The following is a 17,157-nucleotide window of genomic DNA, read 5'->3' as shown; positions in this document are numbered from 1 at the left end:
TCTACACCCTTAAAGGCAGTGAGTTCCAGATTCCCACCACCCACTAGTCATTGATCCTTCCAATGAGGGGAAAAGTTCCTTCCTGAATACCCTTTGCCCCTCATAATTTTTAATACATTAATCATGCCCGTGCTCCACCTCAGTCTCCTGTGCTCCAAAGAAAACCCAGTCTGCCCAATTTCTTTTCATAATTAAAACTCTGCAACCCAGACAACATCCTGATAAAACTTCTCTGCAACCTTTCCAGTTCAATCACATCCTCCAACAATGTGAATTTCAGAACTGCACACAGTACTCTAGCTGAATATGTATTTTCATTAGTTACGTTTTCCCCAGAATAAATTACCTCCTACTTTTCCAGATTAAATTGCATTTGCAACTTGGTGTTCTGCTAACTAACCAATTACTCCTTAAAGTCTGTCTTGTTGTTTGACCAGCCCCTACTTTTGTAGCATCAACAAATTTAAATAACATGGTCCCCATGTCAAATTCCAAATCATGTATTTATGTATATCATAAAACAGAGCTACAGTGACCGTGTATTTGTGTGCTCCTATATATTATATATGAATACAATATCTTGCAGACTCCTAGAAATATTACTTCCAATTCTTCCTATACATGCAACATTCATTTACCATACCTCTTTACTTCCTGTTGGCAAAACTTTGCAATCAGTGCTGATGCAGTTAATTTCATATGAGATGCCTTATGAAAATCAATTTGCATCACTTATCTATCAAATCAGTCACTTAAATAATCTTAAGTTTGTCAAATGTGACTTTCTTTTGAATGTTTTTTAAATTTTATTTCAAAATGATTATACACTCAGACTGTGTTGTCGGCTGACTTGCTATCCACAGGTCCATGGGCTTGCAACATTGGCCCCAGACCCATCTGCTTTTTCCCATTGTCCTCAATAAACTGATCGAGTGGTCCTTTGTGGTACATAGGAGTGTTATCCACAGTCTGTATTTCAATCCTTCACAGAATTTAACAACATGAAATTGAGGTTTCCTTAACATTATTATGGAAAGATTTAATAGATTGGTTTCATATAAAAAATTCAAAAACATAACCATTTTAAATAAGATAATTGTAGCTCTCACTATGCCTGTGTTCAAAACTTGTATATCACATTTAATTCAGAAGTATTCAGAATTCAGAAATACAGTTTTCTGTATAAATTCAGAAAACCAAAGTTTGAAAAGACAATGTTAAGTTTTTTGATTTTTTTTAAAAGCAAGCGTTACCTATTTATAAGCAAATCATCTGTTTTGAAGAATTAAACCTTGCAGCAAAGTACCCAGAATCATGCAGCTCTGAGTATCCTGGAAAAAAATCATGGAGAGGATATATGTTGGCAAATTTTGATAATAAACCTATTCCTTGGCTTGATTATAGAAACTGCTTTAGGTTGAGAGGCTAGTCAGTAAAATGTATTTTTGTATGAAATGATAAAGGATGGTGGCAAATTTGGGAATGAAAACTTTTACAGCTGAACAGACAAATTATTTTAAAATGGGTGCATTCCAAGATGAGCTCAGTGAAAGGCACCAAGTATGCAACTCTGAGCAGGATGCAATGTTCAAATGTTTGTACGAAGCAGCTGTTGACTGATTTGAGAAACATTGCATAGTAATCAAGATGGTGTGAAAGTTTTAAGCAAAATGTCTTATAGTATAAGTGCTATTGGACAGAAGTCAAGAGAAGCTGACAGGAAAATGAAAAAAAATGAGCCAAAATAGTGTAGCCAGGAGGAGCTAAGACAAGAACCAACAGGACTGAAACAAACCAAACATGAATCCACTTTAAGATGTGAGAAGTTAGTAAGAATTGTCTCTGGAGACTGTTTCTGAATGAAATGAATTTTGGCAAACAGCTCTTTTGTGCAGAGTACTGTAGGGTCAGATAGTGCTAGAGGACAGAGATGAAGTTACCATGGTCTTAACAGACCATAGAGCTGCTCTCTCATTAAAGATTTTTGAGAACTGGCGATGGTCAACCTGACAACCTGAGGGTCACCACACCTCAGACGAGAGGAGAAGTTGAGAAGGAGTAATCTCATGGTAACCTAAGTCCCGTGTGGGATTTGAATCCGCATTGTTGACATCTGTGTCACAAACCAGCTGTCCAGCCAACTAAGTTAAATCAATCCACATAAGCCAATGTTCAGTAGACTATTGATGGGTGTAATAGCAAAGAGATATTTGAATGTTGATGCATTTTTTTAAAGATGACACAGATACAGAAATATTGCAGAAAAATACAAATGGAATTCTTGGCGCTTGATGGGGGAGAGGGCCCAGTCAAAGAAGACTTAGATGAAAGTGTGGGGACCTCTTGGGAGCTTTTAAATTTGTTTGGTATAGTCTTTAAACAGGAATTTCATTTAAGAAGGAACAGACCACAATAAAGTTGAACTAATGGTGTTATGCACACAGTGAAAAATTTACTTGACCACCCTCCAGTAGTTTGGGAGGTGGTCCCTTGCAGCTTTCATGTAGCTTTTCAATAATTTGTCAGTTAAACTCTGATCATTTCATTTCTATTGTTTGTATGAGAATCTGGTTCTAAATAGGTTTATTGACCCATTTATTATGTATCTATATAGTGACTTCTGCTTATTTCCTCTTGAAGCTGACCAAAGTGTAACAGTAACACATTTCATAAAAAAGGCTGCTTCCTACTGAAGTAGGCAAAATGTTTGATCACAAGCACCCATGTGGTTTGCAAGTTGTCAAACATTAAATAAGTGTGTTCTCTGACCTTAATTTCATAAAATGAAAATCTCCACTCCCTGGCTTGCACAGTGCAGTCAGGTTTGCCAGTGATAGCAGTCAGTAGAGAGGGACGTGGATCACTGATTTTTGTTTTTGAGGTATTGACCCCATTTGTGACACAGACGTCTTTCAGTTACTAATGAGAAAATGCCAACTCTTGCCTTTTTGACAGGTGTTTCCTATCTAACAGAATTGGCTTGGTGGAGTGGAACTGTTGGAAGTAAGTGCCAATTTTAAACTTCTCATCCTCATTTGCAAATCCTTCCATGGCCTCTCCCCTCACTATTTGTCTAACCTGTACCAGGCCTATAAGCATTGTGATTTTTGACCTTTTGCACATCCTAAATTTTATTTGTACCAGCTGCCTAGGCCCTGGGTTTTGGAATTCCATCCCTAAATCTTTCGGGCTGTCTTTCCTTATTTAATGTTCATTAACTCTTAAGCAAGCTTTTATTCATCTCTCTGAATATCTGCTATGGTGCGATATCAAAATTTTGATAGTACTCCTTCCTTGCTACATTTTGTTATATTGAAGTCAGTACATAGATGCAAGTTGGTGTGTCATCTTTTTCAGCTGCCTTACATTTTAAACTTTTAGAACCATAAAATCCTATGAGTGGGAGCAGGCTATTTGGCTTATTGAGTCAACACTGATCATCCGAAGAGCATCTCACCCAGACCCAACCCCATTGCTATTACCCTGCATTTCCCAAAGCCAAGCCATCTAACCTGCATATCTTTGGACTGTGGGAGGAAACCAGACCAATCCCCACGCGGACATGGGGAGAACATGCAAACTCCACACAGATAGTCACCCAAGGCTGGAGTTGAACCTGGGTCCCTGGCATTATGAGACAGCAGTACTAACCACTTAACCACTATGCTGCCTCCTTTCACAGACTGGCTAACTTCGGATAACGTTCAATTTGCACCTTGGCACTTCGATGCGTTGTTTGAATGGCGATTAGTTATTGATATGTTAAACCTTCGAGTTGAGTGGATTCATTGAATGTCGTCTCTCACCTGCAGTACATTGAGAGCAACTGTTTTGTGAGGGAATGGTTATGAAAGGGTTAATTTTGAAAATTGCGTGGGGCTCCAACCTGATGCTGTCGTACTGACTAAGTGGGGAAAGGTAGCATCTTGTAGAGAGAAAAATCTTTGATCATGTGGTTTTTTGCCACAGTGAGTTTGGGTTCAAGATAGATTGATTGAGGAGAAGACAAAGTCAAGAACTATCCGTAACACCACAAGAAATACTAACAGCAGTAGGTTGTTTGGCCCCTCGAGCCTGCTCCACTATTCAATAGGATCGTGGATAATCTGACACTCTTCACATCTGCTTTCCTGTGTTTCTACCGTAACCTTGGATTTCCTCTACTGATCAAGATCTAGCTTTCTCGGCCTTAAATATATATAAGGACTCTGTTTCCACAGCTCTTTGTGATAAGGTATTCCAAAGACTCTCAACCTTTTGAGAGAAGAAATTCCTCCTCATCTCTATCTTAAATTGACACTTTTTTTTTATTCTGAGTCTACGCCTTCTGGCCCTAGACTTTCCCAGGAGGGGAAACATCCTCTCAGCCTGTCTTCAGGTTTAGACTACAAGCTAACACTTAATTTACCATGTATTTAGTATTAATATATAATTATAGATATACCAGGCTCTGATCTTACATTAGGTGAGGACTAATTATCTCAGTTTTCTCTTGAGACTCTTTCTAGTGCAGCAAGTTCATAGAATCATAGAATCCCTACAGTGTGGAAGCAGGCCATTCAGCTTGAAAATTCTCATAGAGATGGAATAGAAGCTATTGGTTTCCATTTTGAATGAGAGTGAATGCCTCCATTGATGAAAATAATGACATTGGTGGACTTGGACTCCAACTATGAGGTTTACCTGCCTGGTGAGATATGTGCAGAGGGACCTACATACGTTGGCAGATGCTCTCTCCAGAGTAACTGTAGTAAGCCTCTAATAAACAGAATCATAAGAGTCGTTCAGCACCGAAGCAGACTTTTAAGTCAAACCAGTCCACACCAACCATGTTCCCAAACTAAACCAGCCCCATCTGCCTGTGTTTGGCCATTATTCCTCCAAACTTGTCCTATTCATGAACTTCTCCAAATGTCTTTTAAATGTTGTAACTGTACCTGCATCCACCAATATTTCTCGCAGTTCGTTCCACACATGAACTACTCCCTGTGTAAAAATAAAAAGTTGTTCTTCTGGTCTTTTTTTAAAATCTTTTTCCTGTCGTCTTAAAAATATGTCCCCTGGTTTTGAATTCTTCCACCCCTAGGGCAAAGACCCTTGTTATTCACCCTATCTATGCCCCTCATGATTTTATAAACCTCAACCTGTAAACCTCCTACTCTCCAGTGAAAAATGTCCCAGACTATCTAGCCTCTCTTTGTAATTCAAACCCTCCATTGCTGGCAACATCCTGATAAATTGTTTCTGAACCCCCTCCAATTTACTAATATCCTTCCTACAGCAGGGTGACCAGAACTGTACACACTACTCCAATAGAAGCTTCACCAACATCTTGTACAACCTCAACATGACATCCCAACTCCTATTCTCAAAGGTCTGAGCAAGCTTGCTAAATGGCTGTTTAATATCTACCAATGATGAAAATTTCAAAGAATAATGTACTTGAACCCCTAGGTCTCTGTTCTACAAGACTATCCAGGGCCCTACCATTAATTGTGTAAGTTTGTTTGTATTACCAAAATCTCACATTTATCCAAGTTACATTCCATGTGCCATTCCTCAGCCCATTGACTCAATTGATCAAGATCTCTTTGTAATCTTAGCTAACCTTCTTCACTGTCCACTATACCACCAATTTTGGTGTCATCTGCAAACTTGCTAACCATGTCTGCCATATTCTCATCCAAGTCATTTATACAAATGACACATAAAAATGGACCCAGTACCAATCCCAATGGAACACTGCTAGTCACAGGCTTCCAGTCCTAAAAACAATCCTCCATCCACAACCACACTTTGTCTCCTACCGTAAAGCCAATTTTGTATCAATTAGCAAGCTCACTCTGAATCCCATGTGATCTAACTGTACTAATTAGTATATCATGCAGAACTTTGTCAAAGGCTTTACTAAAGTCCAATTAAACAATGTCTACCACTCTGTCCTCGTCAACCTTTTTGGTTATTAACCATTATTATGTTTCATTACTTCCATTAAAAATAACTCAATCAAGTTTGTGAGACATGATTTTCCTCACACAAAACCATGCTGATATCCCTAATCAATCCTTGCCTCTCCAAATGCATGCAAATCCTATCTGATGATGTCTTGTAAAAACAAATTGTTTCCAGAAACTGATATTACGCTAACACGTTTGTTTATGAAATTGAGTGTAGTAACAAGCCAAAATAGACTCAAACAACAGGAATAGAAGAAGGACTGAGAATGTGTTGCCATTCACTAGTATTGTGACAAAGATTGGCCAGGCCAGAGGACCAATGGGTTGGTCATGAAGACATATCTTGAGCATTTAAAACATTTCATGACCAAGGATGACTTACTGGTGTTGGATTAAAGTCGGATCATTCCAGATTCTCTCCAGGAAAATATCCTAGATGAGATGCACCAGGGGGACTTGAGATCACCAAGAGCAGAGCCAGGATTGGATGATCAGTGTGGTGGCTCGGGATCTCAAAGGAGATTGAGGACTTTCATCTGTACTAGGTATTACAGTCTAAAGATACCAGGTAGGCAATTTAGGAAAGACATGAGGAACTTCCTCATCCAGAGATTGGTGAGCCTATCAAATTCTCTACCACAGAAAACAGTTGAAGCCAAAACCTTGAGTGTTTTCACAAAGGAGTCAGTTGTAGTTCTTGGGGCTAAGGGGATCAAAGAGTACGGGGACAAAGCAGGAACACAGTACTTAGCTGGATTATCAGTCATGATTATATTGAATAGTGGAGCAGGCTGAAAGGGCCAAATGGCCTACTCTTGCTATTTTGTATGTTTCTATGTGAAACTTGCTATATTCACAAGCCTGAGCAGTGATAACTACTGATATCCACACTCTCCCTACCAGGTGATGGGAACAGGTGGCAGTGGCCTATTTATGTTTGAATTATTCTTGTTTGCTGTTGGCTGCTTGGCCAGTAAGTAGAAGTGAAAATATTATGTACCGCAATCACCGACGTAACTGTCGGGGCCTTGCATGAAATCTGCATAAGGTCCCTTGTGTGGTCATATCCGAGAATAGATCACAGTTGCTAATGAGTCTTTCAGCCTATTTGCAGCTAGTTCTGGATTTGAACACGTAACCAGCTCGACAAGATATCCACAGTCGAATGGAAACTTTTGGCTTATATAACCTTGTTAAGCTACAGGCCGATGACACTCAATTGTGCCTTTGTTGCAATCAAAATTGCTGATGGACGGAAAATGGAAGACTCAACTCCCTGTCTAGTCAAAGTGGTTGACTTCACAGTTAAACCCTTACGATTTTAATAATACATGCAAGAAAGAACAGTCTTTCTGGGAGCAAAGATCTAGCCACGATAGTAGACATCACTGTGGGCACTCTTTGAAGCGAAACAGGTGTGAACGTGGGATACAGGAAGGGGGTGGGTGGGGGCGGAAGTTGGGAGACCATCTCAGGGTAGATGTGTAAGTTCATGATTCTGAAAGGATCGATGGTGGCACCTGCAATAGTTTCTACCTAGTCTGATGTCCTCAGGATTATGGTGAGGAAAAGGCAGAACATCGTAGGATCTTGCAGGTCTCCCAAAAATCTTAGTAACAATATCTAACCGACTAAATGTAACTTGTACCTGATTCCTCACACACACACACACACACACAAAGTTGCATCTTGTCTAAGATGAGTCTCTTCTCATTTGAGACTCATTCGTGTCTTTTTTCCTTCACCACTGTGAACCAAATAGGCCCATGGCTCTAGTCAAGGAAGGAGGGTGGTGGCAGAAAATTACTCCAACTGCAAGTCCATAGTGGTTAACATCGCAGCACTTGGCAACAGCAATGACAATGGAGGAACTCCTGATACGTGACTGTGTGTGCTTTTCAATACTGGCTCCGGCTGAAGTCACATTATTCGTGAAAGGGGTAAAAGCAAATAATGGATATCAAAAATAATGGAAAGTGGTGGAGAGTGACCCTGTCAACTTTTGTGGCAAAAATGACAAGTTAATGCTTTGTCATAAGCTTTCAGATTGGATAAAGGAGGTTTTTTTTTTAACAGAGGAACAAAGTGAAGAAAGAAAGCTCAAATCAAAAGAAAATATCTGTAGACTGACTTGTAATATGCTTAAAAGGAAAGCAGGAGCTGGTCCATGGATGAAAGCTCTTCAGTTGTCAACCTTCTGCCCATCTTTTAAGATGCTGCTGAAAACCATCTCCTTTGAACAGATCTGCCTTAGTATCTCATGTGTAGGTGTCACATGATCGTGCTCCTGTGAAACACCTTGGGACTCGATTGCTATCTCAAAGGTGCTACATAAATATGAGATATTGTTACTCCTACACCAGCTGAGGTCACCATGAAGGTCCTACCTTTTCAACCTCTCCCCTCATCTGAGGCTTGGTGACCCTTGAGTTCAACCACCACCAGATGCCTCTCTCTAATGAGAGAGCAGTCGTGTTGTCAGAGGGTCATTGAGTTGTACAGCACGGAAACAGACCCTTTAGTCCAACTCGTCCATGCCAACCAAATATCCTAATTGATCTTGTCCCTTTTGCCAGTATTTGGCCGTTATCCCTCGGAACCCTTCCTATTCATGTATTCATCCAGATGGCATAATTGTACCCGCCTCCACCACTTCTTCTGGTAGCTCATTCCATACATGCACTACCCTCTGTGTGGAAAAAGTTGCCCCTCAAGTCCATTTTAAATCTTTCCTGTCTCGCGCCCTCTGGGACTATGCTGACTTGACCTTTTATCCTGATGTTAAGCACAGTTCAAGCTGAAAAAAACCATAGTAAACCATAGAGAGATGTGCAGAATATGCGCACAGCTAAGTTGTGGGTGATGGCTTGGATTGTTTGTGTTTGTTTTTGAAAATGTACAATTTTTATCATAAGATACTTTGGGAGTTTTCTTTAGTTCTGTGTTGGATTTGGCGTTTTCCTCTGAGGTTGACCATATTTGATTTTGTTTTATTTATTGTCATGTGTATTTTGTTACAAAATACATTGAAATGTTGTATAGTGTCGCCAATCTCTGGCACCATCTTAAAACACAGAAAAATAAACCAAAACATAGAATATAGAGGCAGAAAAATAAAGAGACAGTGTTCAACTTTACAATCCTTCTTGTCAAGTTCTCTGCCATGGGCCTTGTGTCCAGGCACAAGCCCCCTTTGCTGTGCTGTGACAAAAGTTGCCACTATGAGTCCTCACTGGACCCTGCCAGTGCTGATGCCACTGATACTGCCAGGTACCACACCAGCCCAAACTTGACTCCACCACCACCATGAGTCGACTTCGGGCCCAACTCACTGATGCTGCCAATGCCGCAGGGTTTTGAACTGGGCCCAAATGCACCTCTGCTACCACTTCCATGAATCCACGGTGGGCCCACTCGCCGAATGCCATGAGTCCGCGCCGTGCCTACTCACCGATGCTGTCACCGCAACCGAGCTCCTCAACAAGAGGTGAGTTCAATCGAAGAGGGGAAAAGGGGGAATAAAAGAGAAAAGAGAGGGAAAGGAAAGAAAAGGCAGATGGAACGGGATGAGCCCCAGGCTTGGAAGCCCTGCTCGACTGCAGTGTTACCAAAAAAACATCCTGAGGTTGATCTATGAAGATTAATGTGGTGTCTGTGGTGTCACAAACTGTTGCTGTGATTCTGCATCACCCTCATACCCTTTGAAATTATTCTTGTTTAGTTTTGGTAGAAGTAGTTAAATGCTTCTTTTGTTTTGAAACCATCATGAATGAACTAATATTGATTTTCTTCTTGTTACAGTGGGACTGGGTCAAATAGGAAACTTCTTCGCTTACAACACTGCCCCTGCTGCATTGGTAACACCACTAGGAGCCCTCGGTGTCCCATTTGGGTACTATTTTTCAGTTGCAGCATATTTATTTATTGTTCTATGGCATGGAAATTGGTTCTCATTGTGGCCAATTGCAGGCCTGTGTCACTACCCTGGATGGTATGAGTTCACAACTTTACCTGTATCAATAGTTCTCAGTGTCTCATGCCTCTTCTAAAGCACCATTTTTAAAAAGTTACTTCTTTGAATAAACCTGTCCTTGTGATAGGTATCAAATGATCATACTGCTGGGGAGACTATTGATAGCTTAATGATGCTAAACTAATATAAACTATCAATAACTGTTATGAACCATTCTTAAGTTTTCTTATTTACTGATTTGGTTACATCTTCTCTGAAGGACAGCTTGGAGCAAGAATCTCAGTGTTTCCAGAGTTAGAGCACCGTAATCTTCATAGAATCACAATCTAATGTTTAAAATATCAAATATTACAATCCAGTCTCGAACTGTAATTAGAGATAATTCTAAGTATTAATCCAATGGAACAGTGTATGACTGAAGAACTGAAGTAGCAGCTGTTTTGAATTTAGCAGCTGTTTTGAATTCTTCAAATAATTTGGCAGGAATTGATTTGCTATGGGTCCTGATGTAGTAATTGTTTGTTCAAGTGCAGGTCATTAAATGTGCCTTTTCTTTCACCCACACACTCCTTTTCTACCCTGGCCTTCTTTCTAGGTCACTATTGGCTTCCTATATGTTGCAGGAGAAGCTGAACCTATTAGGAAAACTAGGATGTCTACTCAGCTGTGCAGGTTCAATTGTGCTGCTTATTCACGCTCCCACAACAGAGAATGTAACATCAAGGTTACAACTAGAAGAGAAGTTGGCAGACCCAGGTAAATCTGAGTAAATGTAATATTGTGACATTCATGTGAATTTATGTGGATGGAAGGGCTGTAATGCTGATCACTAAAGCACCCTAGTCCCTCTTTGACCTAACTCAGTGGGTGGCACAATTGTTAGCACTGCTGCCTCACAGTGCCAGGGACCCGGGTTCGATTCCACCCTCAGACAACTGTCTGTGTGAAGTTTATGCATTCTCCCCGTGTCTGCGTGGGTTTCCTGCAGGTGCTCTGGTTTCCTCCAACAGTCTAAAGTTGCGCAGGTTAGGCAGATTGGCCATGTTAAATTGCCCATAGTGTTCCAGGGATGGGTGGAGTAGCCATGAGAAATGCAGGGTTACGGGGATCATGTAGAAGAGGGTGGGTCTGGGGGGGATGTGGACTTGAGGGGCTGAATGGCCTGCTTCCACACTGCAGATTCTATGATTCTATTCTAACTCCTCCATCAATTAACTACCATTTCTTCCTCTTCTGAATCTCTTTTTCAATCCGGCTTTAATTCCTCATAAACTTTAGCTTTGAACAATAGCTTTTCATAGAAAAACTTGGTCAAGTTTGCTTTTGGAAAGCCCCTTGTTGACAGGTTTTCCCTGATTCATTTAAGCCAAACGTATGAGGTTGGTCAGGTAAGCTCTTTCCCTTCACCATTCACAGGTGTCAGCTGATAGTTACACAGCTAATCCCTACTCTGATAATTTGTTAAATTCTTTCAACTGAGACTGGAGACAATGGGTTAATGGTTATGACACTGGACGAGTAATCTAGAGACCAAAGCTAATGATCTTGGGACACCGGGTTCAAATTCCACCTTGACAGCTAGTGAAATTTAAATTACATAAAGTCTGGAATTGAAAGCTAATGGTAACCATGAAAGTATCGAGCCAACACAGTGTGGAGCTGGAGGAACACATCAGGTCAGGCAGCATCAGAGGAGCAGGAAAGTCAACGTTTGGGTCCAGACTCTTCTTCAGAACTGGAGTTCGACTTTCCCACTCCTCTGATGCTGCCTGACCTGATGTGTTCCTCCAGCTCCACACTGTGTTGACTCTGACTCCAGCATCTGCAGTTCTTGAAAGTATTGTTGATTTGTCATTAAAAACCAATTTGGTTGATTTGTGTTGTTAGAAATCTGCTATTCCTCCCTGACCTGGCCTACATGTGATTCTAGATCCCCCTTGAATGTGGTTGACTCTTCACAGATCTCTGAAATAACCAAGCAAGCCATTCCAAGGGCAGTTGGGATGGGCAACAAATACTGGAGTTGCCTGTGGTGCCCATATCCCATCAGAGATTTTTTTAAATAAAATGACTTAATACCATTAGATTTCTAGTGGTTTGGGTATCATCATCATCTTTTTTAAAAGTGGTATTATGTTAGTGTGTTTTTCAATCTATTGTGACCTTGGCAATATTCAACACCATTATTTAAAAAAAAATTCAGCTCTCCTCCCTAATCTTACTTGGTATCTTGGGTAAGTACCTTTTGTTTTGAATACATTTAACCTATGACTTGCATTCTGATTTTCTTCATCTCCTAGCTTCACAGTGTTCTGTACTTTGGCTGTGGTCCTTTTAACTAGATCTCAAAGTTGAAACAAGCTGTAATGTTTAGTTGCTTTGTGTAGTGTAATTAATGTGAAATCCTGATTAGGAAGTGCTGAAGAAACAACATGGGGCAAGTAGGTGCATTGCTGTGTTTTTGTTCAAGTAATGTTTGTTTTTACTCACTTCTGTATCTGTTTAATATTACAGTGGTTGCATCTTCCACTAAAGGATGGAAAATTCAGGCTTGACTAAGCTTGCATGTTTCTATTGCATTTCCTGATGTGTGGTTGAGAGCAGCCAAACTGTCCTTAGTCTGAGAATCGTGCATTTCAGGGAAAGGGAAATGAAATTGTAGATCCGTATAGCATACAAACATACAAGTCGGGAGTGACATTAGCAGTTTGGCCTCTCAAGCCTCTCCTGCCATTTAATAAATTATGGCTGACCTGATTGTAACCTGAACTCCACTTTTCCATTGACTTATGGTAGCCTGTAACCCCCTTGCTTGCCAAAAATCTATAACACAATAAGGTGACCATTACTGTACACAGTATTCCAGATGTAGTCTCACATGTATAACTGAAGCATAACCTCCATACTTCTTTTTAGCCTCCCTCCACAATAAAAAATACCACTCTATTAATTGTCCTAATTACTTGCTGTACTTTCATGCCAACTTTATGACTCGTGCACTGGACACATGGGCCCCTCTGCAGACTCTCACCATTTAGATAATACACTTTAATACTCTTCTCACCAAAATGTACAGGGGCACATTTTCCCAAATTATCTTCCATTTCCCAGAAGTTTGCTCACTGACTTACCTTATCTATATTCTTTTTTTATAACCTCTTGTCACAACTTACTGGTCAACCTATCTTTGTGACATCAGCAAACTTAGTGAGCATACCTTCAGTCCCTTCATCCAAATCATGTATACAAATTCTAAGCAGTTGAGGCCCCAGCACTGATCCCTGTGGAATGCCACTCATTGCATCTTGACACCCAGAACAGAGCAAGCCACTAATACAAGAACAAAATACTGCGGGTGCTGGAAATCCAAATTGAAAACAAAATACTCAGCAGTCTGGCAGAATCCGTGGAGAGAGAAATAGAATTAATCTCTAATGTAGAATCACTGCCCTGAAACATTGACTCCATTTCTGTCTCCACAGATGATTTGGAGGTGCCGGTGTTGGACTGGGGTGAACAAAGTCAGAAGTCACACACTACCAGGTTATATCCCCTTCGTTAGGGGCTGCACTCCGAAAGCTTGTGATTTCATATAACCTGGTATCGTGTGACTTCTGACTCTCTCCACACATACTGAGTATTTTGAGCTGTGTCTTTTGCTTTTGGTCCTTGTTACAGACCAAGATCACTTCATGCATTTGTGCCAGTGCCAGAACGATTAATGTCAATAACATGGTCTGACGTGACGCCAGTAGTTGTTTTATAATGGAAGCCTGGGGTTGAGGAAAGTGGTCAATTTAAAAAGCACCTGTTTTATTTTTTGACGCATCTTTCATAATTAATCTTTTACAGTGTTTCTTGGTTACATCTGCATTATTTTCGCACTTCTCATCCTGCTTATTTTCTGGATCGCACCCTCCCATGGCTCCACCAACATCCTGGTTTACATTGGTATTTGTTCATTACTGGGGAGCTTTACTGTGCCCAGCAGTAAAGGCATTGGTTTAGCAGCTCAAGACGCATTTAGTGATAATCCATCAAGTCAAAGAGCCCTTTGCCTCTTTGTCATCCTGCTGGTAACATTGGTTTGCAGTATTCTTATTCAATTTATATACATTAACAAGGCTTTGCAATACTTTGACTCATCCATTTTTAGTGCAATATACTATGTGGTTTTCACAACTTTGGTCATTCTGGCATCTGCTATCCTCTTTCGAGAGTGGAGTGATGTTGGGTTTGTAGATTTTCTTGGAATGCTGTGTGGATTTATCACTGTTTCGGTGGGAATCATACTCTTGCAGGTTTTCAAGGAATTCAGCATCTCTGCCAGTGACTTAAGAAAAATCACTTCAAAGAAACACTGAAACATAAGAATGTACAGACTCTTTCATAAGTTGTGCTTCAGATTTTGAACAGATAATGCTTCTACAAAAGTGATGATTGAGGATGTTTAGAAGACGTATTGGAAATTGCAACATATGTATTTTTTTTTTCCCATATTGGCCCCATATCAAATGCGCTTCTCACCCCACTGTTCACTACTTCCTATCCTTCACTTGTTCATTTGAGAAAATCTTGAGAAGCCTACTCCTGAAGGTAGAGCAGTTTCAGGCTCTACAGAAACAATAAGATATATTGTTTAAAGAGGAAAAGGAAAAGAGATTGAATTTAGATTGTGTTTTTCACAGCTTCATGAGGTCCGAAGATGCTTTAAAATACATTTTATATTTTAGTCACTGTTGCAAAAAAATGTGGCAGGTAGTTTACACAGAACAAACTCCCCACAAACAGTACTATGATGTTGACCAGAATTCTCTTTGTGCTTAAATATTGGTCAATTCACCAGTGATAACTTTCTTTCTCCTCTTTGAAATAGTGGCATGAAATCTTTGTCTATCTGAGTGAGCAGTTCAGGCCTTAATGTTAACATCTTGCAAAGTACAGCATTTGGTGCATGGCCCTAAAGTGTCAGCCTTCTGACTCAGCAGTAAGTGTGATAGCCATTGAGTCATGGATGGCGAGTGCTGATCCTGGTCATGTCCTCCTGCCCCTACCCCCGCCCATCTCTCTATTATTTTTCACAGGGAAGTAAAAGCCTATCAGCTTAGCAACTGCCCACATGCTTTACTAACAGTCTGAGCGAGAGATCACATGGAGAGACCCATATGCTGTTACTTTGCTATTGACACTGCATTTGGGCTGTTTCCAGAGGCAACTGTCATGAAAGAAGTTGCTTGGAATTGTGATGCAACAGAAGCTTGGGTAATGCTACACACTAATAAAAACTTAGAAGCAATTATTTTGTGTCGGTAATTCATATATAATTTTTTTACTCTTTGTACTTTTTTTTTAATCTGGTTGCAAAATAGTTACTGCTTCATTTTGAAAACTGAAATCTTATTGTGACTCTTTTAATTTCCTTCATGCACTAAGCAGCAGCAATGGATTGAATTTTTGAGCACTGAATTATCTTCAGCAAACGAGCTGAGGCATCATTAGGGATATTGGGAAACTTTGCAACATAACATGAAGAGTACAATTCTAATCTGGGTATAGGAACAGAGGGACATGAGTGCAGTTATACATACATCATTGAGAGTGGCCCGAGAGGCGGCGAGAGCAGTTAAATAAATATACTGTATCCTGGGGCTTTATTAATAGGGGCATGAGAGAAAGGAGTTAGTGCTGAATTTGTGTAAGACCCCTGTTAGACTGTGTACAGATCTGAGTACCACACTATAGGAAGACTGAAAGGATTGGAGAGAGGGCAGTTTGCAAGAATGGTTCCAGCAATGAGAAATTTCAGCTATGAGGGTAGATTGGATATATTTAGAAGGTCTTCCTTGGAAAGAAGAAGGCTAAGAGGAGATCAAGTAAAAGTTTTCAAAATCACAGTGGAGCTGGACAGAGTTGATGGGAGAAACTGTTTCCACTCCTAAAAGGATCATGAACAAGGGGGCACAGATTTATGGTCATTGGCAGAAGAAGTAACTGGAATGTGAGAAACATTTTCAGTGAGTTAACAAGGTGTAGAGCTGGATGAACACAGCAGGCCAAGCAGCATCAGAGGAGCAGGAAAGCTGACATTTCGGGCCTAGAAGTGCTTGGAAGTGTGATAGAGGCAGGTTCAAATAAGTCATTCCAGAGAGCAATGTTTGTATTTAATAATCATCTGATGTGCAAGGGAATGGGAAAAAGGCAGGAAAATGGCATCAAGTCCTGGTGCTTATTTGAACAATTGATTCATGATGGACCAAATAGCCTGCTTTCTGCAGTGTAACGCTTTTGTGATTCTGTAAACTCGGTCAGATATTGCATTTGCATGGCTCCCAGTGAGTGTCATACTGTAAATGTTCATTAATGGAAATATAACACAGGATTAAACTAAACATTAAAAGTCCTCAAACCTTCAATGAAACAATAAAATTTGGTGTGTGGCTATAATTAGGGAGCTAAAATGACTTTGCATGCATTTCTTTTAAATAAAATTTGTAGATTTTTAAAGAATAAATATAAGTTGCTTGTGTATATTTCAACAGAGTATTGTTGCAGCACATGGTGAAAATGTCTACATTCATGTCTCCTTTTTAGAAATATAACTCCACTTGGAATTGAAATGCTTAAATGTAGAATAATGAAAAGAACTAGGTTTAAGAAACTCTTAAACACTCCTGGATAATTACAGTTCAGAGAAAGGTCCATATTTATTTAAGGCTTAGCATTATAAGGTTAAACCCTTTCTTGGTAGAGGTGATACTTCTACAATTGTCTTCATGAGGGATTGATATTATTTAATTAGGTCGCATTCTAAAGAAAATTTGAAAACAACACACAAATAAGGGAAAATCTTAAAGTATCCATATACTTTTCAAATCAAAGGACGAGCTTAGAGTTGGAATTAATTGGTTTAAATTTCTATTTGGGACATACCATGTGCACTGCATTGATATGGAGACAAACTGCCAATTGGTGGTTTTTCTTTGTTTTGGATTATATCTCCAGCATTCCTCACACAAACTGGCCAACTCCAATTAGGGCTAGAGCAGAAAGGCAGAATTTGACAGATACAAAGAGCAATCAGAAATCTGGAGGGTCTCTTAGTTGTCGTGAATGTATGTAAATGTAGAGGCCTGAAGAAATCTCTGTGGAAAGTAGCAGGAACATTGAGGAGAATCAAAGTGAATTTCTGAGAGTTGTGGCACATCATGTTTTTGTCCCAGGGACAAC

The 17,157-nt window shown here is 40.0% G+C and overlaps 1 protein-coding gene across 1 annotated transcript in view; it reads left to right on the top strand.

Moving 5' to 3' along the window:
• The window catches only part of nipa1 (NIPA magnesium transporter 1), an 18,770-nt gene extending 2,397 nt beyond the window's left edge, over positions 1-16,373 (top strand). The window contains exons 2-5 of the mRNA XM_020530106.2: positions 2,956-3,003; positions 9,759-9,849; positions 10,526-10,686; positions 13,783-16,373. Of these exons, the coding sequence (XP_020385695.1) occupies positions 2,956-3,003; positions 9,759-9,849; positions 10,526-10,686; positions 13,783-14,294 (812 nt within the window). The 3' untranslated portion in view covers positions 14,295-16,373. The remainder of the gene's footprint in view (positions 1-2,955; positions 3,004-9,758; positions 9,850-10,525; positions 10,687-13,782) is intronic.
• Positions 16,374-17,157: the final 784 nt, after the last annotated feature.

Source organism: Rhincodon typus, chromosome 6 (genome assembly GCF_021869965.1).
Source record: "Rhincodon typus isolate 14 chromosome 6, sRhiTyp1.1, whole genome shotgun sequence".
NCBI lineage: Eukaryota > Metazoa > Chordata > Chondrichthyes > Orectolobiformes > Rhincodontidae > Rhincodon > Rhincodon typus.
The sequence above is the reverse complement of the archived record's forward strand: the minus strand, read 5'-3'. Positions and strand labels throughout refer to the sequence as shown.